Here is a 21,171-nt window from a genome sequence, read left to right as displayed (position 1 = left end):
CTCTCCTGAGACTACTAGGGAACTGAGGAGAGATTAGTCACTCCTGTTAATTCATTACTAATTTGGTTAGAGGGAGACAGTCTTTTCTGAGCTTTATGCTCTGAACCTCGGTTGTTCCAAATCTGAACTCACTGACCACCCTCTCCATCTACACTCCTCCTCGTGGGCCCCCGTCACACACAGCCTTGCCCCGTTCCTGGCCCTCAGGCTGGAAACACTGCCCCTTTTCTTCCACCTGGGATCAGTGACAGCCTTGTCAACTCAACCTCTGCAGGAGCCTCTGATCGGCCCCTGCCCACCTCCCCACTGCCCTGGACATTGGTTCAGCCCTCACTGTCTCTCCCCCAGGCTGTTATGACAGCCCTCATCCTCTGCTGGATGTCGCCCTAAATGCCAGCCATGTGCCAAGGCATCAAGATACCTCTTCGCAGAAGTCAGCATCAGGTGCCGGGATTGCCGGGATTTTCGGAAGCTACCTTGAACTTGACACATGCCTGAGCCCTGTGCTGGGCAAGGGGGCCACCGAAGGGTTATCCAGACAAAGGCGGGGAAGATGATTTTGTGCAGATTGTGAGCAAAGATGCAGACAATGAGTGTGTGCTGTGGGGTGGTGTGACCTTGATGCAGTTTGAAGGACAAGGTGTTCTAGCTCTAGTGCTGCATAACAAAGCAGCCCTAAACTTAGCGCTTCAATCAATGGCAACATTTAGTTTGCTCACGGATCTGCCATCCATAGAAGCTCACTCTTGCTCCACTTGGCATTGGAGGCTGGAATCCTCTGAAGGCTCTCAGTCACATGTCTGGCCGCTGATGCTGGCTGCAGGCTGAAACTTTAACTGGAATTGTTGGCCGGAACACCACCATGTGGACCCCCCGTGAGCAGGGAAGACGGGGCTTCCTTATAGTGTGATGTCCGGGGTCTAAGGGTCCCAAGAGAGAAAGGGCTGGGGGTTCACTATCAACTTTCAGGACTTGGCTCCAGGGGTCACAGAGCATCACTTCTTCTTCCTTCTCTTCCTTAGAAGCAAATACCTAAAATTGGCCCATATTGAAAGGGAGGGAGTACAGAGCCCACTTCTTGATGAACGAATGTCATTGTCCCATTGTTAGAGGTGTATGTGGGACAGGAGATATTGGTGTAGCCATTTTTGTGAAACTTGATCTGCCACGGCAGGATGTGGAGCCAAAGAGGCAGGCAGGGTCTAGGACCTGTAGCATCTTGGATACCAACCTTGAGCATTGGTTTATATCTTGTAGGAAGTGGGGAGCCAGTGAGAGGTATTAATTTGAGAGTAACCTGCTCACATTGGTGTTTGATAAAGCTCTTTCTGGAGTGGTGGGATGGAAGGTTTGAGGGGATGGCAGGAGATCTGTGAGAGGAATCTGAAGGAATCTAGGGGAGAGGGGAGAGGGCCTGAGGCAAGGCATAATCTGGAGATGAAGGGCCAGTCAAATACAAGAGATGCCAAGGTGAAATCACAGGGCTCAGCAGTGGCACCAAATGCCAGGGAGTGACGAACAGGCATCCAGGAGGATTCCCGGTTTCTGGCTTAGGGAACTGAGTGAAGGTGGTGGGGAATGAATGAAAAACTAGAGAGGTTTGTGGGGGAGGACCCTGAGCCCTATCTGGGAAGTGATTAGCCTGAGGGGTCTGAGAATGTCCACGTGGACACGTCCAGCACACAATGAGGTGGACTTGAGTGTAAAAGCTCTGGGGGACGTTCTGGAGGAGGGTCTGAGATGTGGGCACCGCAAATGGGGTTTCCAATGAGTGTGTGCAGAAAGGGTGCCGTGCGCAGAGAAGGGGACTACAGACAGAGTCTGGGGGGGCATCAGCCTTTAGGGGACGGTCAGAAGAAGAGGATCTGGCAAGGCATCCAAGACCAAATGGCCTCTGTCCTGCATGTGGCAGGCACTGTGGGCTTAGTGCCAGGCACTTGAGATGCCTGCCGGGGACCGGTTCTGGGCCTGCCTCTCACACAATGGAGCAGCCATGGCCAGTTCCCACCCTCGCAGGCCCTTGGTTTCCCCAACTCTGGGGCGCTAGGATTCCCCCTCTCCCTCTCTGGACTTCTGTTTCCCCATTTGTAAGAGAGACTAGATCATTTTCCAGGGTACCTTTATCACAGAATATTAAGAATTCTAGTATATGAAATGAAGCAGAGTGGAGCCTCCCTAAGGGGGCAGGGGTGGCGGGCTGCCTCTGACTCCAGGTGGACAGGCTTCCTTCTGCCACTGATGAGCAGTGAGGAGGCCCCGCGGGCTCCGGGGTCAGGGGCCGGTGGTTCGGACAGGTGTCTGCTTTTGTGGCCTGATGACCTCCTTGGATTTGGATGCACGGGCAGGCAACTAGGGCTGCACGCTGGCCTCACAAAGACTCTGCCTTGACAGGTAGGAGAAGGGAGGTCAGCTCTGATCCCACAGCCTGGAGCCGGGCCCCTGCGGAGGGGCTGGCTTGGCTTTACAAGGAAACGGAAATGAAGGTGGAGCCCCAGTTGCTCTCCTGAGATGCCAGCCTTCAATTAAGGGAAGAGCTTTGGCAGACTACGAAACATAATGGCACCCCACCCTTCCCTGGAGGAAGAGTGAATCTCCAAAAGGGGCAATTCCAGGGGGCTCAGGATGTGGGGCCCTGGGCTCTGAGCTCTGAGCCTGCTCTCAGCCCAATAGCCGAGGACCCAGGAGAGCTCCGCCTGCAGCCGACTCCAGATACCACAAGCCCTCTCCACCCTCCCCATCAACCACATTTACTTGTCACATTTACTCATACCCACAGGACAAGGCATATGGGGCAGGGTGGGATGCCTTCTCCAGGTCCTCATCATCCACTCAGGAGAGGAGCCGGCACAGTCACAAATACCCCGTATGAGAGGTGGTAACAAGCTTGGCTAGTGTTTTCATTCAAATGGGCTAGTGTGAAAGCCCGTCCTGGAGCCTCACTGGGGTGTGAGAGGGGGGCCTGGGAGGATGGGTATTGATGGAGGGAGGAGAATGGAAGGCAGGTCAAGAGGAATGGAGCAGTGTGACCCCTGGCTTGTTTGTGCCCCTGGGAGTGACATGAATGTGGCCCTCAGCCCTCACAGGACACAGGAGGGAGGGCAGAGCTGTCAGAGAACAATTCCAGGTGCTGAATGCCCTGGGCCATGGCTGATGAGTCAGGCCTTTCCCTCAGGGATGCTTCTTCAACCCTGTGGTTTTCCTGCCATTGATGATAATGTGACAAGAATGGCAGGAATGATGGGAATGGTTCACATGTGTTGACTAAGGCTGTGGGTGAAACTGGTCCGAGGATGATGACATTTCACCCTAGGACCACCTGATGGAGAAAGTGTTCCCAACTAACAGGGGAGCGGGGCCAGGCTGCTGGGCCTCTGTGCCCCAGAATGGAGGGCGAAGGTGGGTGGTCAGGGCTCACTGTCCAGAGGCCTCACCGTCCAGGTCTCCTCCCCAGGTGTTCGTGCTGTGCCATGGCCTGCTGCAGCTCTGCCAGCTCCTGTATAGCGCCTACTTCAAGAGCAGCCTCACCACCATTGAGAAGCGCTTTGGCCTCTCCAGTTCTTCCTCAGGTCTCATTTCCAGCTTGAATGAGGTAAGCAGGATGCTCTAGTCCATCAGACCCCACTTGTGCACCACCCTGATCACGGCATCCAGGAGGGGCCTTGGGAGGAGCAGAAGAACGGGGTGGGGGGGCGGGGTTGGACCCATGGGGGATGGAGACAGCCAGCTACATTTCCCAAGGCTGCCCTGCACCAGGCGCTGAGCTGAGAGCCTCTGGAGGCACCTGACCTCCTCACAGCAGCCCTGCGAGCAGGTACTCTGCTCCTCCCTGCTGACAGCTGAGGGCACCAGGGCTCAGCAAGGGCAGCAGCTTGTGCCAGGTGTGCAGGCCTGCTGCCTCCAAACTCTGTGCCTCTAATTGAGTTCTGTGACCATCCACGAGGTTATGTGGCCTCTGCCCATCCCCGGTCCAGGGGAAGACGAGCCCCAGGCATGCAGCTAGGGAAGCAGCCCCAGGCTGGCAGCTCCTGTCTTAGGAGGGCAACGGGAGACAGAGCTGCTCAATGGCCCTGACTGCCAGGCAAGGTCAGAGGTCTATGACCTCCCAGCCACGTGGAGTTTACACTATCCCTCACTGATGGCACGTCAAAGTTAGAGGAAGATAGGGTGGGCCAAGAGGCCAGGGTGAGAGGTCAGAGGGCAGGGTCAGCTAGGAGTCACTGGAAGCCAGGGAGAAAGGGGCAGGGGAGGCAGCAAGCCCCTGCATCGTGGCTGCAGCATCGTCGGCTCCAGGTGAGGAGATGGGCCCTGGGCCTGGCTCCTGTCTTTTCTTCCCACAAGGCCCACTGTTCTGGGATGGAGGTCTTGGCCTCCCCCTCCCAGGAGCCCAGATGCAATTAGATCTTCCCTTGACATAGCGAAATTCAGGCCAACAACCGACCCAGTAGAGTCTGGGCTCCCCAGACAGCTTCTGGAATGGGCTGTAAAGAAGGTGGGAAGTGTTCCAACGTCCCCCAACCCCCACCTTCCAGTCTCCCCATCCCACAGCCTGCTCCCTGCTGGAAACGCCCCTTTCCCCTTGACTCCTGCGCCCTCCACGGCCCACACGGCAGTGCCCCTCAGGAGCCCTCTCCACCACGCCTCTGCCGTCCTCGGAGGAGGGCTCTCTTCACAGTCACGTCTTCCAGACAGGAAGCTGGCAGCAGAAAGTCTACCCCCATCCCAGTGGCCGCACACGTGTGTAGTGCGGCCAGGGTGGGAGCCCAGGTCCGTCTGACGGTCGCCACGCACTCCTCCTCCCCATGGACTGTTCCTCCACCCTGTGACGTGCACGTACTTGCACACGTACAGCCCTGAGGCCCATCAGTCATGCCTGCTGGCCTCATGGGCCTCAAACCCCCTCCTCTGAACCCCCAGGCCCACGTGGATGCCTTCACTGCTTTCTGGATGTGTGTCTGTGTCCGTGTGTTTTAATGTATGTGTGTGTGTATACACGTGCATATGTATGCCTCTATCTACCTGATTGTGCATCTGTGTCTTGAGCTTCCTGGTGATGCCCAGTGACGGGGGTCTTCCCCTCCACATAGGCTGTGCTCTCTTACAGGACAGGGACCTGGCACCACTCACACAAAATGCACCCTTCTGTGTGTTGGCCTGTGACTTTGATAATGCTTCTGGCACATGTTGTCTTCATTCACGCAGGACACAAGAAAAACAAATCTCTGACATTTGTGTCATCACAGTCCTATCCCGTGACCCTGGCAGACATCACTAATCAACTGCAGTCTTCTTTTCTGCTGAGTCCAGACTCTGAATCCTTCTCAACACAGTGTTCTAGGCACATCTACTAATCAATATCAGAGCTGGTGTGTAGGCTAATCCTCTCTTCCACTATGGCTCGCATGATATTGAATCTATGATCTTTGATGGTTAAATTTTCATTTTTATTTTTCCCATGCTTGGAACAAAGATGTGGGCCCAGGAACAACTGGATTTTTCAAGGGGCAGGGAGTAGCTAGCTGGGAAATGTGAGACTGTGTGTGTATCCGTGTGTCTGTGGCAGGAGACTGATTAGGCAAATAAGGGGCAAAATATTTCCCCAGGTTATAGTTCAATAAAAAATGAAAATAATTCACCCATTAAATTTTCTCTTTTCTAAACTTAGATGAGCTTTTCAACAGTCAGGTTTTAGAACATGCCTGTGGGCGTGGTTTGAGGCAAACAGCATAAGAAAGTTAATTCCTTGAACCTAACAATCTTGTGTGTGTGCTTAGTGGGAAAATGTGTGTCTGTGTGTATATCTGTTTCTCTGTGTGTCTCAGTATTTGTGCGTGTCTGTGTGCATGACTATATGTGTGTATCTGTGATCTGAGACTGTGTGTGTATCCGTGTGTCTGTCTGTCTGTATTTCTGTATCTGTGTGCGTCTGTGTGTGTATCTGTGTGTGTGTGTGTGTGTGTGTGTGTATCTGTGTGTGTTGAGGGGGAGTGGATGGGTGATTGTGTGGAGGAGAGGAACTCAGCCAAAGGGCTTTCTACAATCCCGTTGATTCTGACCGAAGCGTTTAAAAACAGACTAAGAAAGTAGGGGTCTTACCGGAAGAGCAGAGAGCAGCCAAATCAGAGGGGGCTTCATGTTCAAGCTCGAGGCTCCCAGCTTTTGGGGGGGTCAGTAAGGGACTGGCCTGGCTTCTTGATCAGAGCCAGGCCCGGGTGCACAGTCTCGTGAAGACGAACCCTCTGGAAGAGGTGCCTGGTAGACACTTGAGTTGAGGGACAGTGTATCCCGAAGTTGGATGGCTGGGCGGCTGTCACAGCCAGGCCTGAGCAGCTGGGGGAGAAGAGGACCCCGGCAGTGCTGCAAAGGAAGAAAAGGCAGGATTTGGCAGCACCGCAGACCACAAGGCGGCTGCCTATCAGAAGCCTGAGGGGTGTGAGAAAAGAACCAGGCCTGGTGGAGGGGAAGGTGAGCCCATCTGGATGCCTGGAGTGTGCAGCCAGCTTCCAGGAGACGGGAGCCTTCACGCTGGACCCAGTCTCGCTGGGGTTCAGAGGGTGAGGAGAAGGGGAGACCAGGGCTGGGTGTAACAAGCCAGTGGCAGGAGGAGGGCTTGGCTGGCAGGGAAGACGTTGGGCATCCAGCCCGGTGAAGTAGCGGCTTCCCTGGCCCACCCACGGCCAGGGCTGAGCAGATGCAGTCAGCCACCCTTAATGCCCCCCATCAGTTTGCCCTGGGCCCCTTTGGTTTGAGGCGTGGGTAAGGATGTGTTACAAATGGGCTGTGTGATAACCTTCAGATGCTCTAACACGAAGTCCACAGAGTTGTTTTAGGGGCCATTTCCGGGCCGAGGGGCTGAGGCCCAGGCTGCAGAGGCCCTATTCTCCTCAGCTAGAACAGCTTCTTCTTTTTTTTTAATATTAGGGAAAATAATTTTTTTCAAAGGAAAGCCACAGCTGAAGGAACGTTTGGGAACCAAGGTCTTAAGCCAGCATCAGCCGTAACTGCTGTAGAGGCCCAGCTTCCTTCCTAGAAGCCAGCCCAGGCCCTGGGGGGAGCACAGGAAGGGCCGCTCCAGGTGGATGGGATGGGACACCCCCCAATCCTTCCTCCCTGGGTCGCTTCGGGGCCCTCTCCCGTCCCTCTCCCAGACCTTTTCAAGTCAGCCTCAGTTAGCTTAGCTGATATGGTCTGACATTTACAATCATTTCATGCAAAATGATGGGGAAACAAAAAGGGAATGAAATCTAGGAAGCATAAGGATAAAGCTTTGTTTCCAGGTGCTGGTTTCAGAATGTCCTAGAACCACGTCTTTCCCGATCAGACTAGGCTGCCTCCTCACCCACCTTCACATCCCCTTTCTCTGTGTGTCATAAACCATTCTTACTCTTGGCCACACAGGAGGGGTCTCTGGGCAATCGTGTCCTCTTCTTGAAAAAACCTACCATTTACACCAGCTATGTGTCAGACACCATTCTAGGTGCTGGGGAGACAGGAATGAACAGACAGACAAAAATCTCTGCTCATATATATCATTCTACTGATAAATATGACATTTATTTATAGAAATAAATAAAACATGGTGGATCAGATTAGAGTAAATGCTATGAAGAAAAATAAAATCGTGGAGGGGCACGGTGGTTACATTTTAAATAACTTTATTCTTTGAATTATATTTAAATTATAAATATATTTTAATATATTATAATTTATTTCCGTTAATTATTACAAATATAAGTTATATTTAAAATAACTCCTTTTTAATTAAGATATCATGGATATTTAACTTTATATTAGCTGTCCAGGTGTACGACATAATGGTTCGAGATAAGTATATATTGCAAAACGATCACCACAGTGTCTAGCTAACAACCAGTACCTCACATGGTTCAAGTTTTTTTCTTGTGATGAGAACTTGCAAGATCTATTCTCTTAGCAACTTTCAAATATACAGTACAGGGTTATTAACTATAGTCGCCATGCTGTATGTGACATCCCAGGACCTGTTTATTTTATAACTGGAAGTGTGTACTTTTGACGCCCTTCACCCATTTCACCCACCCGACCCCCTTCTTTTTCAGAGAAGGCCTTAATGAGAAGGTTCAACCTGAGCAGAGATCTAAAGTAGGGCTCGTTGAGAAGGGAGCCCCCCGCAGACATGTAAGATGAGGGAGCAGCCAGAGGCAGAGTGGCTGGGGTGGAGGAAGTGGGGGGGACAGAAGAAGAGCAGGTCGGAGCAGTGATGGGGAAGGGGACAGGCTCCTCAGGGCTTCAGAGGCTCTGGGACCGACTTTGTTTTTGATCCCGTATCAGATTTGGGCAGAGGGAACACGGTCTGACATTTCAGCAGGACCACTCTGGCCGCTAGGAGGAGAATAGAGGGCTCTGAGGCAAGAGTGGCGGTGGGTAGAAGGCAAAGCTCAGAAGGGTGCCATGGTGGCTGAGACCAGGTGGTAGTGGTGGAGGTGGTGAGAAGTGGCTGGCTTCCATTGAGGGCCCGGCCAATGGGATTTGCTGGTGGTTGGATGTCGGTGTGAAAGGGCAGTCGAGGATGATGTGCAGACGTTCTGCTTGAGCCGCTCATAGGATGAGGTGCCGTCTACTGAGAGGAGGGGGACTGGGGAGGGGGGCACCAGGTTTTGGGTGGAAGGTGAGGAATGAGCTCTGGGATGCGCCGGGCCTGTGGGAATCAGAAGCGCATACAGGACAAGGAAAGCCGTAGGACTGGCTGAGCTCCCAAGACAAGAGCAGAGGTATGGGGACTGAGCTCTGAGAGTTGAGAGATCAGGGAGGTGAAGAGGAACCAGCCAAGAAGACTGAGAAGGAGCAACCAGGGGCAGCAAACTAGGAGAACATGGTGTCATGGAAACTTAGAGAAAGGAGTGTTTCAGGAAGGCAGAAACAGTCAACTGAATCAGATGGTGCTGAGGGATCAAGTGAGAAGAGAACTGAGAATTGGCCAGCGGACTTGGCAATGAGGAGGTCATTGACAATCTTGGCAAGAGCCACATACCAAGACTCTGGTCCCTATTTCCCGAGACAGGGACACCTGCTTTAACGGCCGGAAGGAGACTGTGGTGTGGACAGGGTAGGGGTTATGAGTGCTGACATCCAGGGCTCCTCTGGTTCAGGTGGACTCACCTTCTGGGGCAGAGGACCATCTCTTTGGATGGAGTCGAGGTCAGAAGATCTGCCAGCACCCCTTTTACCATTTAAGACCCTGCTCCCCAAGCTGGGGCCTTCGGTTCCCCTCTTTGGCTCTGGGTGTGGCTCAGAGAGCACGCTTTCCAGGGAGCACCAGGAACATGAGTTACTGGTGTTTCACCCGGGAAGGGACTTAGGGCGCTTTAGTCCTCATCCCTCATTCACAGAGGTGGAAGCCAACCCAGGGAGGGCCAGAGCTGATTAGGAGCAGAGCTGCTGGGGCAGAAACTCACTTCTCCTAGGGGCAGTAGACCACTGTATTTAAGGCGGGGCCCTTTAAACTCAGGCAGTCCTTGTCTGAGCCGCCTCCTGACCTCATGGACATGGCAAGTTACTTAATATTCCGAGCCCCAATTGTGTCGTCTGCAAACATGCGACTTGTTGCGTGATGAAATGAGATAGTGAAGGTTGCTTGGTGGTTATTCTGACTATGAACTCAGAGTCCTTAGGGAGTTTAGTTAGGGAACACGTACTGTTCCTAGGAGCCAGCCAGAATAGGAAGCTTTCTTGAATTTGGCCCCCAAAGCTTTGGTCCTAATGGTTGAGCTTCCCATGGTCTCTAGATACTTCTCTTGGTCTGGTCTAGAAGGCTGAGGCTGGGAAGGGTTTCTGACAACAGGGGAAAGCTGAAACTGCATGCTTGGCCCTCCCGGCAAAGCTGGCACCACTGCTCTGCCTGGGCCCTTGGGCGACACCAGGCAGCTTCTTGCCTCTCTGCTGTGACGGTCAGGTCCACTCTGTGGGTGGGGGACGACAGAGCCTCTGGTCTCACTCGGCTCCTCTGCTCTCTCTGCAGATCAGCAACGCCATCCTCATCATCTTTGTCAGCTACTTTGGCAGCCGGGTGCACCGTCCGCGTCTGATCGGCATGGGGGGTCTCCTCCTGGCTTCGGGGGCCTTTGTCCTCACCCTCCCACACTTCCTCTCAGAACCTTACCAATACACCGTGACCAGCATGGGTAAGTGGCCTCCCACTCTTGCTTCAAGGGGATGAGGGTACATGATTCTGTAGGTTCTGACTTTCAGATACGCTCTGGGGAGAAAAGCTGAAGAAACTTTCTGGTGGGAGAGGACAGCATAGCCCAGAGTGGTATCCATTGCCCCAGAAGCCCCCCAACCAACTTTGTGAGACACCCGCTCAATCCTCCTGTGCTTTTGGTGGGATCCTGGGGTGTTTGGATGCCCAGCATCGTCTCCCATCTTCCATGTTATTGTTGACTATATTTTAGCTCTGCCTGTCTTTACCCTCCTCCCAGTGGTCATTATTAATACAGTTGTTATTTATAAATAGTTCAGTACTTATTTATATTTACCCACAGTTTACTGGTGTCTTTGCTCGCCGTTGCCTCTTGCATTTCACCCACCCTTGTTGGTTTAACTTCCTTTTTCCTGAAGTACATCCTTTAGCATTATTTTCAAATAGTTTTTCAAATCTGTCTGCCCTATTTTCATGGTTTCTTGGTATTTCCTTATGATTTCTATTTTCATTTTAGTTTCTTCAACTATTTTAAATGTATTTATTTTATAGTCCTTTCTGGATTGTTTTATTAGCGCAAATTTTGAGATTGCTAGTCCTCCCACATTCTGTGTCTGCTTGCTCTTGTTTATGGTGGAGTGTTCCCTTTATGTTCTGTAATGTTTGATGGTGTGGTCATTGGCAGTGGGATTCTTTTTCCCCCTGTGGAAATTTTGTGTGGTCTGGGTAGGAAATAGCCCCAAGGGTGGTTTTGTATTTGCATTTACTTGGCACCCTGGGAACATCACTGCTTTGGAGCCCATTTTATGATAAGGTATTGGCGTGGGATCAATCTGTACTTGTTTTAAGGGATATGGTATGTGGCAGTGGTTTTGTGAGGAGCAGCAAGTGAGAGGCCCAGTCCCTAAATGCTTATTCTCGGTCTGCTGTATTGGAGTTGAAGATGTCTGAGGATAGCCGGGCCACCCGGGGATGCGCGGAGGGGTAACTGATTCCTGTTCGCTTAAATACCAGGCTTGTTTTTAGTCATATATGCAGATCAGATCCAAGAGGGGAGTCACTTAGAATGCCAAACAGGAATGCTTTATAGGCTGTGAGACCTACAGTGGGGAGGTGGGTAGCTGGAATGGAAAAAGAATGGAGGAACAGCGATGTGTAATGATGAAATGCTTGTTGGGTTGAGAATCTTTTCCCCACCTCCCTTGTAATCACCAGTAGACTGATCACTGATGATTACCATAAATTCACTGTGGCCTTGGATCTATTTGGACTCTTTAAGCCTGAGTCTTGCTTCAAATAGGCCCAGGAGGAAGACAGACCCAAGCTTAGGGGTCTAAGCTCTTTCTCCCCCTCGGTCTGGACAAGGGGTCTGAGGCCAGCTCTGAAGGAGAGTCAGGAGTTGCTGGCCACCTCAGAGAGCCATGTGCCAAGCCTGCTCCAGACACATGGTCCCTGCCCTTCCCCGTCAGCATGAAGACTGGGCTAATGAAACCAGCAAGGGAACCTGGGGTGCTGGGGCCAGGCTTCGGGGAGGGCATGCTGCTAGGCGTCACACACCATGGCCTGCTTAGCCCGGGGGCTGGCTCCCCCAGCCTGGGCCAAATACCAAGGGCATTTGCATCACGCAGAGCAGCCACCACAGAGAGTGGCTGGAGACCTGCGGGCCTCTGAAAGCAATCACTCTGCTCCTTGTTAGGGATGACCGGGCGTCTTGGGTCCTTTCCACCACCATCCTCCCTGCTCTGAGGCACACTCTCTGCCTCAGTGCTCTTAGCCCACCTCCACTGAGAGAGGGAAGAAGGGGACTGTGAGAGGGACCACAGCGCGCCTGCCAGCCTGCAGGGAGGAATCGCTGTCCAGGAGCGTGAGCTTTGTTGTTTTTTGTTTGTGTAAATTCTATTTGCAACAATAGGACACAGTCTCCTTTACGCTGGCTGGGATCAGAGCAGCAGCTGCAAGTGCTCAGGGCTGGGCTACCTTCAGGGCATCTTCCCAGGGCCAGGGGGTTGGGATAAGGAGGACTTTGGCCCAGGAGCCACATCCTTGGGATCTAGCTGGAGCTGTGGGTGCCCGTACAGCGGGGGCATGTGCTATGCTAATATGTGCAAACAAAAATATTCATAAAATCTCACTTCGTGGGAAAAGTTTGAAATACGACTCTTACTTCAAATGTATTCCTATGGGAACTTCAGTTTTAAATTATGCAGGGCCATCAGGCACACACAAATTTCATTAAACGTGCCACCCTCAATCATGTCATGAATCTGGACGGTCCGGGGTCTGAAGCTGGGCTTTGAAACCCCCTAACAGCATGGCCTTGGGCCACTTCCTCCACAGCTGAGTCTCAGTTCCTACCTGTATAAAATGGACCCTCCCCCGCAGGGCTGCGAAGGCCGAAGGATGCATGCTCTGAATTTAGCCAAGGGGCTGGCACATGCGGTAACCATTAAGCAGCGGCTTTTATAACAAGCGGTGCTGGGAACAATACGTGTAATATGCTGGATAACTAGGGTCCCAAATGAGGAAGCGCCTGCTTCCTCTGGAGAGTCTGACAGCTCACAGCCAACGCGCTGGGCGTCCTGCGGGCATCTGAAGGCAGCTTCTCCCTGGTCCTCACTGTACGGCTGTCCTCTGCTCTAGCCAGAGCGGGGCCCCTTCCTTGGTGTAGTCCTTGCTGCGCCTTTACGTGTGAGGCATAGGATTTCTCTTGGTTGGAGCTTAGGCTGCTGTTCTGCTCTATTCCCAGACCCTTAAGTGGGAGCCACCTGGTATGCTGGGTAGAGAGAGCATAGACATTCAAATCCCAGCTCAGCCATTTAGGTGCTAAGTCTGCTTAGGCAAGCTGCTGTTCATCTTTCTGAACCTCAGTTTCTTCATCTGTAAAGTGGGAACAATAATACCTCCACTTCCAGTGTGTTCCGAGGGCAAAATTAAAACTACATAGTATAGGTAAAGTGCTTCGCCCGTGTTAGCTGTTCAGCACATTTCTCTTTGCCTGCCCTTGATGTGGTATTTGAAATCTCTTCCTCATGAGCAATAACCCCCAGACCTATTATCATGTGTTGACGGCTGACTCTTTCCCCTTGGAGCAAAGCTCCTCCAGAAATGAACGTGGGAAATGAAAAGTAACTCTGTATTTTAGGGAAAAAAATTAAAGAGGAGCTGAATACTGTGGGAATCACAGAGACCTTTAACAACTCATGGCTAATTTTAAAAAGGCCATGCAGACATTTATGAATGTTTAGATTTTCTAAATGTCAATGGGGTCCGGAAATACGCCTGGCGCCTTTCGAGAAAAGCCTAGCCACCAAGCCAGAGCCTCTAAGACCACTTCTGGAAGGCTCAGAGAGGTTTGGATAGGGGGGAAACAGGCCAACCCGAGACCAGTTCTCCTGGGAGACAAGAGCAGGGGCTTCGGAAACAAGTGTCTGGTAGGAGTAGGTGTAACCTGTGAGAGGTCCTGAGCCAAGTCCAGAGGGAAGTCAGCCCCACCCAGACGATGGATGCACACAGGAGGGGCTTCCTGTGGGAGGAGCAGGGCAGGGGGGAGTCTGTTGTATTTTTGGAGCAGTCAAAAAAAGAAAGGGAAGAGTGGCTTGGCTTTCCAGTCCTCTGCTCATGAAGTTGCCAGTCCCTCACGCACTTCCGTTCATCAGAGGCGTCCCTGGGCAGGAGGGTGGTGGGCAGGCCTGGGGACGGGAGCCTCGGGCTCCTGAGTGACGGCGCCCCTTCCTCGGTGGAGGACACGCCGGCCTGGAGCAGAACCCCAGTGCCACGCAGGGTCCTTCCACTGGGGGAGCCGCTCAGGGGCCCTGAGCTCAGGGCAGTTCAGCGGGGAGCACCCAGCCGTGGTGCCAGAGGGACCTGCTGGGAACTGTGGGGGAAGGGAGTGTGTCTGCGGGGGAAGCGTGAGTGTGTGTGAGGGAGGCGTTCCTCTGTGAGGAGGTGGCCAGCAGTGGAGGGGGGGGTGGAAGGTGTGGGGTCTGCGTGGGTGTGGAGGTGGAGGCGGGGACTGACGAGGGGGCAGCAGGGCCGCTGTTAGGGTGGAGGTGCCTAGGGAGGCGGGGGGAGCATGGGTGTGCTGGGGGCGGAGAGTGGGTGGACGGTCGAGCGGGAGGTGCATGGCCCTGCCAGCTGGATCTGTTTAACCTGAAAAGGGGGGGAAAGCAGCAGGGGGGGCGAGTCACAAAACACATGGGTATTATCAAGTCAACTGAGAGGGAAACAGCCCTGAACGGATGAGCACAGCTAAGCTAACGAGACCTGATGTGGAACACATTTTCAACACACAGTATAGGAAAGAAGAGAAACGCGTGTGGAGAAATGACAGCAGACACCAGGCTGCTGTGTTGCGTGTCAGGGGAAGGCCGGGGAAGGAGCTGGGGCCGTGGAGAACGGGCATCTCCAAGGCATGGCCCCAGCGGCTGACCTGAGAGCGTTTGCCTCTGTCAGGCTCTCTTAACGTTTGTCTTGTGGGAGAGCCACGACCCACCCTGGCTGGCCTGGAGGCGGGATCCCTTGTTCTGGGTCTCCAGCCCTGGGCCCAGGAGAGACCTGGGGGTGACTCCCCCTCCCCTGGAGGCTTGTTCCTCACTTCCCTTGCTCAGGGGTGAGGCTGGGGGCTGCAGGCCTGCTCCATGTCTGGTGAGGAGAGGAGGGACGCCTAGGGGCCAGGCTGCGTCCTGCGTCCTGCTCCTCTGGGGAGAGTGGCGTCCCAGGGACCCCTGGTGGACTGTGTGTCTTGGGCCCACCCAAGGCAGCAGGGAGGGTCTCCTGGGGAGAGTCATCAGCCAGGGTGGAAAAGGAAGGCTGGTTACTATTCCAGTGGCTATGGTTGCCCCAGGAAAACAGTCAGGGAGTCGGGGATAGCCCCACAGAAGCAGGGTGCCAGCCCCTGTCCCCTGGGGCACTGTGGTTTGAAGAAACCATTGATGCCTCCTGCCTGAGGCCTTGGGCCCCCAAGGACCCCCAGAGGACACAGGGAGCAGCTTCTGCTCTTCTTGACACACTCGAGGCTGCTGTGCCCAGACACCTCCTGTGGCCCAAAGGCTTGACTAGGGAACCAGCAGGCACATTCGGGCAGCGAGCGACCCACACCATGAGGCAGGAAACCAGCAGAAGCAGTTTCTTTCTCTCAGGAACAAAAGGACTTTTGAGGATTCAGAGCTTGGATTGGCCACCGTCACGGGATGTGAGGCTCAGAGATCTAAAGGGGGAGACGGCAAAGAGAAGTCAGGTATTTGGAGGCGGGGAGGTCACGGAAGTGGAGCCCCGTGTTGGGATTCGTGGCCCTGTAGAAGAGGCCAGAGAGCTGTCTGCACCCGTGAGGGTGCAGCGGGAAGTCAGCATTCTGGCTCTCACCAGAGCCCCACCAGGCTGGCACCCCGATTTTGGACTTCCTGCCTCCAGAACTGTGAGAAATAATTCCGCTGTGTGTGAGCCTCCCAGGCTATGATTCTTTGGTACAGCAGCCGCAGCTGACTCCAGAAGATTCAGTCCCTTTGGCTGGAGCCCCTCCTTGTAGCCTGGGATCTCATCTTGAATTTTCAGCCTTTGGACTGTCTTATTTGCCATTGCCACCGGCTTCACACGATTCATGTCCTTCACAAATCTGTCAGCTGCTCTCAGCTGTCCCCAGGTCCGGGACAGCGGTGCTGCGTGGTGTCTCCCAGGTCACACTGGCCCATCCACGCCTGCATTGGGCACGCCTTGAGCAGTTCTCCCTCGAGGACTCAGCCACGTGTCCACCTCTGGTCTGGATATCTGTCGGGATATCATGACAGGCTTTGTCAGAAGGCTTCCTCCACTCAAGTAACACCGTGTTCTGGCTTCCTGCCAGTCTGGGAGCCCCATTAACAAAGGAAATGAGCTTGGCTTGGCAGGACTGACTCTTGATGAACTCATGTTGGCTCAGCTAATCCCCCTTTTTTTATTTCCCCCTTCAATTTGCTCCTCATTAGGCTGTTAATAAATCTGTGAACAATAAGTTCTGCTTCACTCCCAACTGGGGGGTGCACATTCTGTTTGAATAGTAAAATTAAATGGCTCTGAGCTGCCATCCTGTTGCCTCGGGTGTGTCTTGCTTCCCTCCTATCCACTAAGAAACAGTGTTGATGATGAGCTGAGCTGGGTGATGCCTCTTTCCGAGGCCTGGTGGCAGTTCCTCAGGGGTGGGCGCGTGTGCGGGGAGGGGGGTAGGGTGGGGCTGAGGCAAGCCCCTTGCCAGCAGCGTGGTGCCCAGCCTGTCACACAGCGCACAGTGGACCTGCCCTCTCATGCCCAGCTCACTGGTCACATGGCCTCCTCAATACAAGTAGGCATTTCCCCAAGACCCCTCTAGTGCCAGGGTGGCGGTGCGGAAGGGGCGTCCAGCCTCAGTCTCAGTCTCGGAAAGTCAGTCTTGAGATCAGAGCAGGGGATCCCTCTTCTTCCACTCACCTAAGCTCACTCTTTTCCTGCATGGATGTGAATCCTTGCAAGCAACCCACTTGCCCTCAACCCCTCTGTTACATCCATCCGTTGCTAGTGACCAGCGCTGATCTTACTTGTCTCTAAGTTTCTGGATCCAGTCCCCAAGTCCTTAAAAACCTGGGCCCTAATGCCTGTCTCCAGGGTTCTGCCATCTCCCTCATCTGTTTAAATCACTATATCCCAGGTTATGACATTGTTATTCATTTTCATCTGAATAAGAATGTTACAAGGTAGGTATGATTATCTGTATCTGTTTTGGAGATGAAGAGACTAAGATTCTGACAGTTCCCTGACCGGTGAGCAGTGGAACCAAGATTTGAACCCGGTCTCTCTGACTTCAAAATATGAATTCCTTGCACTGCTCCACCAGCTGTCAACCCCCAGCTAGTGCAGAAGGATATGCTCTCCTAGTTTCCCAAAATAAAAGTCAGAATGCACGTGCCCATAGAAATCATTTTCTAAGTGGAGGCTTAGTCTAGTTGGAAGAGAACCCATGTTATCACAGGGGCACGATGGACTGACGAGGCTTTGTGAACTCCATGGGGACCCAATCACTTCTGATATGCAAACAGGTCACTTTATAAATGACTTTGAGATCTCAATCATGGGTAAGTTCAGGACAGCCTGTTCCAGGCCTGCCGGTGGGCGTGGCCAGAGTTTCGGGAAGAACTGTTGAGTGGCCGAATTTGGGAGGATGAGGAAATAGGTCTTTCAGAGTGGAACATTCTGAATGAGCTTCCAGGAGTTTGCTGAGAGCTCGAGGCTTGGCATTTTGGCCACACTTCCAGAATACTCTCTGGAAACACCGCTGCCTTTCTCTATTGTTCTCTATGGGTCGCTTCTGAGGTTTGGGCCTTGCTAACCTCCTCCTCATTTGGCCCTACTCACTCGCAAACGGTGCCCCCTTCCGAGCAGGGAGGTAATGGGTGGCTCTCAAGGAGCTGCCCTCTTGTTTCCTGGCACAATTCTCCCTTTCCTCTACCAGACAAGAAGCACTACTCAAAGGAAAGCCCACTCGCCACAGCCTTCCTATGTTGCTCAATCCTTCTAGGGTTCTCTCTTGGCCCCAGCGCTGGATCTTTGTGCAGAGACCTCTTATTAGACCCTTGACAGCCCGCTGGCCTCAGCCTGGCCGCACCTGGAACGTGTGTCCTTGAACAATGGAGAGGCCAGGCCTTAGTCTGCCCAGCTTCACCCATCTCCATGGGTCCCATTCCAGGGAGGTAGCCCTTCCTGCCACCGCGTCCCCACTTTGCAAACCCACGGAGGGGTTCAGAAATAAGAGCTGAAATTCTGCGTATGTAAATTGTGGGATGAGTCAGAGGGTTGACTGGCGTGCATCTGGGCTGGTGGGGGGGTAGCTGGAGGAGGGGAGAGGTCCCGAATTGTTTCTAGTTAGCCCTGTGAAAACTGGCACGGCTAGACCTCTGGTGTCTTGTGGGAAGAAGAATGTGCTCTGACAAACTTGAACCTTCCAGAAGTGGGCCTCAGGGAAGATGAGAAACAGACTGACAGCCAGTTCAAACATACCCCCTCCCTCCCTTACCCAGGCCCCTCAAGGCGGAGGCGGGTGGCCCCCGAGTCTGTGGTAGCTGGAAGAAGCAGGCGTTTCTCTGACCATATCACAGGATCTGATGGTGGGCAGGTGGGAGAAGGAGGGTGGTGAGCTTCTCTAAGTCCAAGGAGAGGACTGGGTGCGGGGCCTTTGCTGGAACGCCTGAGGAGCGGGGAGAGGTTGCTCTCTCCTTCACGTGGCCCGAGCTCTTCTGCTCCAGGGAGGAGAGGGGTGGGGTGGGCTGCAGAAAGCTGAGCCCCACAGTTCTGCCAATGGGTCCTGATACAGGTCTTCTCACTCCATCACTGTCTTCTTTTTTTTTTTTTTTTGCGGTACGCGGGCCCCTCACTGTTGTGGCCTCTCCCGTTGCGGAGCACAGGCTCCGGACGCGCAGGCTCAGCGGCCACGGCTCACGGGCCCAGCCGCTCCGCGGCACGTGGGATCCTCCCGGACCGGGGCACGAACCCGCGTCCCCTGAATCGGCAGGCGGACTCTCAACCACTGCACCACCAGGGAAGCCCTGTCTTCTTCTTTTTAAGAGAAGAGCCTAATGTTCTAAACTCTAGAAGACTCTATCTTCACCAGAGTGAGCTGGCCATGGCCATCACCGCAGGGAGGCCCAGGCGTGAGTTCCTGGAAAGCTCAGACCTTGTCTCTGACAAACACATTCACCACAACACAACACGTCAGGGAGCAGCGGGTCCTCCCCACCGCCGTACCCCGCCTCCAGGACGGAGAGCAAGCTGCTGCTTCCCAGGTGGAGGAACTGATCTCTCCCTTTCGCTTGTGTCACAGCCTGGTCTGGGGTGGATTTGGCCCCACTTAGGGCAGGCATAAGGAAAAGAGAGTTTGTTGGGAGATCTTGAATCAATTTGGAATGTAGAATAGCCCAAGAAGGTCTCAGTAGACTTGGATTTAATTTGGGGCCAATTGATTAGCTTTTAAAGTACACATTTTAAAAAATTTATTTATTTTAATTAATTTATTTTTGGCCGCGTTGGGTCTTCGTTGCTGCACGCGGGCTTTCTCTAGTTGTGGCGAGTGGGGAGCTAGTCTTCATTGTGGCACGTGGGCTTCTCACTATGGTGGCTTCTCTTGTTGGAGAGCAAGGGCTCTAGGCGTGCAGGCTTCAGCAGTTGTGGCACGCGGGCTCAGTAGTTGTGGCTCGCGGGCTCTAGAGCACAGGCTCAGTAGTTGTGGCACGTGGGCTTAGTAGTTGTGGCTCGTGGGCTCTAGAGCGCAGGCTCAGTAGTTTTGGCACACGGGCTTAGTTGCTCTGCGGCATGTGAGACCTTCCCGGACCAGGGCTCGAACCTGTGTCTCCAGCATTGGCAGGCGGATTCTTAACCACTGTGCCACCAGGGAAGTCCCCAAATACACATTTTTAATAAAGGCAGTTAGTTTCTGACATGTAATCTGACGTTCTACAAGTTAATGATAACAGTTAAAAGATCCCCAGAGAATTTTGCCTCCTGGACACTTCATTAGGTGAAATTTCATGAGGATTTTTGTGGCATTGGTGCACCGTGCAACGTGCCATGTAAAGACTTAATAAGCCAGTCAACATTTTTACAATCTTTGATGACCGCTAAATGGCACACAAAAAATAATTTTGCCAGCAACAATGTTCTAATAAATGTGACTTTAGTAAAATAATAAGAATCAGCAAAATCAAGAACTAGAACTCTGAAAAGAAACACTTATTCTCTGGCCCTTTGTTTCTGAGGCTCCTGCTTCCGTACAGCCAGCCTGGCCTTGTGTATCTGACACACCCGCTGTGGGCTGAGCATCCCCGTGCTCGCAGCCGTGGAGTAGATCAGCACTCCCTACGTGCCTCTCAGGCAACACGCAGCCTCACCTATTTTACCACCGAAGTAGCTCTTGGCTGGGTCAGTTCTGCTCTTTACACATGGGCCTTAGAAAACTGGTTAATCCCTCCAGTGTGTTAGCTGTACTGCCCCCCCTCCTGATTGTCACCCTCTGGGCTCTCCTTAGGATGTAATCCAGGCCCCTTTGCGGGACACAGCAGCCCTCCAGGAGCAGCTGGGCCTCGCCCTGGTGGTGTTTGCATACCGAGCCCGCTGAACCTCTGAGCTCTCCCCTCCTCAGCACTGCTCTTCTGTCTCTTGCTGATTCTTCTCAGCTCAGAGGCTATTGTCTCTGGGAATCCTTCCCAAACCCTCTCCCCAACAGCACTGGGTTTGGTGCCTCCCCACGTGCTCTCTGGTACGCTGTGGATACCAGGCTGTATTTTTTATTGTGGTAAAATATATATAACATAAACTTTGCTATTTAAACGTGTCCAATTCAGGGCATTAAGTACTTTCACACTGTTGTACAGCCATTGTCACCATCCATCTTCAGAGCTTTTTCATCTTTCCCAATGGAAACCGTGCCCCTTAAACACTAACTCCCTCTTCCCCCTTCCCCCAGCCCCTGCCTGGCAACCACCATTCTGCTTTCTGTCTCTATGAATTTGTCTATTCTAGGTTCCTCATATAAATGGAATCATGCAATGGTTGTACTTTTGTGTCTGACTTGTTTCTGTTAGCATAATATCTTCAAGGTTCATTCATTTTGTATGTAGCATGTGTATTAAGCCTTCCTTTTTAAGGCTCAGTAATATTCCATTGCATGTGTGTATCACATTATGTTTAACCATTCATCTGAGGGACATTTGGGTTGTTTCCACCTTTTGGCTATTGTGAATGATCTGGCTATGAACGCCAGTGTATGAATATCTGTTCAAGTCCCGGCTTTGAATTCTTTTGGGTAAATACCCAGGAGTGTACATGCTGGATAATATGGTAGTTCTATGTTTAATTTTTTTTGAAGAGCTTCCATACTGTTTTCCACAGTGGCTGCACTATTTTACATTCTTACCAGCAATGCACAAGGGTTCTAATTTCTCTACATCTTACCCAACACTTGTTTTCTGTTTTTTGAAGGGTATGAAATGGTATCTCACTGT

General features: G+C 52.7%; 1 protein-coding gene across 2 annotated transcripts in view; it reads left to right on the top strand.

Annotated features, from left to right (window-relative positions):
- Positions 1-21,171, top strand: part of SLCO2A1 (solute carrier organic anion transporter family member 2A1) — a 77,137-nt gene that overhangs the window by 31,544 nt on the left and 24,422 nt on the right. For both annotated transcript variants that reach the window (XM_027091771.1, XM_027091772.1), the window contains exons 2-3: positions 3,452-3,589; positions 9,995-10,157. In XM_027091771.1, coding sequence (XP_026947572.1) covers positions 3,452-3,589; positions 9,995-10,157 — 301 coding nt within the window. The remainder of the gene's footprint in view (positions 1-3,451; positions 3,590-9,994; positions 10,158-21,171) is intronic.

Source organism: Aethalodelphis obliquidens, unplaced genomic scaffold (assembly GCF_003676395.1).
Source record: "Aethalodelphis obliquidens isolate GAN/ISIS:26980383/991018 unplaced genomic scaffold, ASM367639v1 scaffold72, whole genome shotgun sequence".
In the NCBI taxonomy this organism is placed as follows: Eukaryota; Metazoa; Chordata; class Mammalia; order Artiodactyla; family Delphinidae; genus Aethalodelphis; species Aethalodelphis obliquidens.
This window is presented reverse-complemented; position numbering and strand designations above follow the sequence as displayed.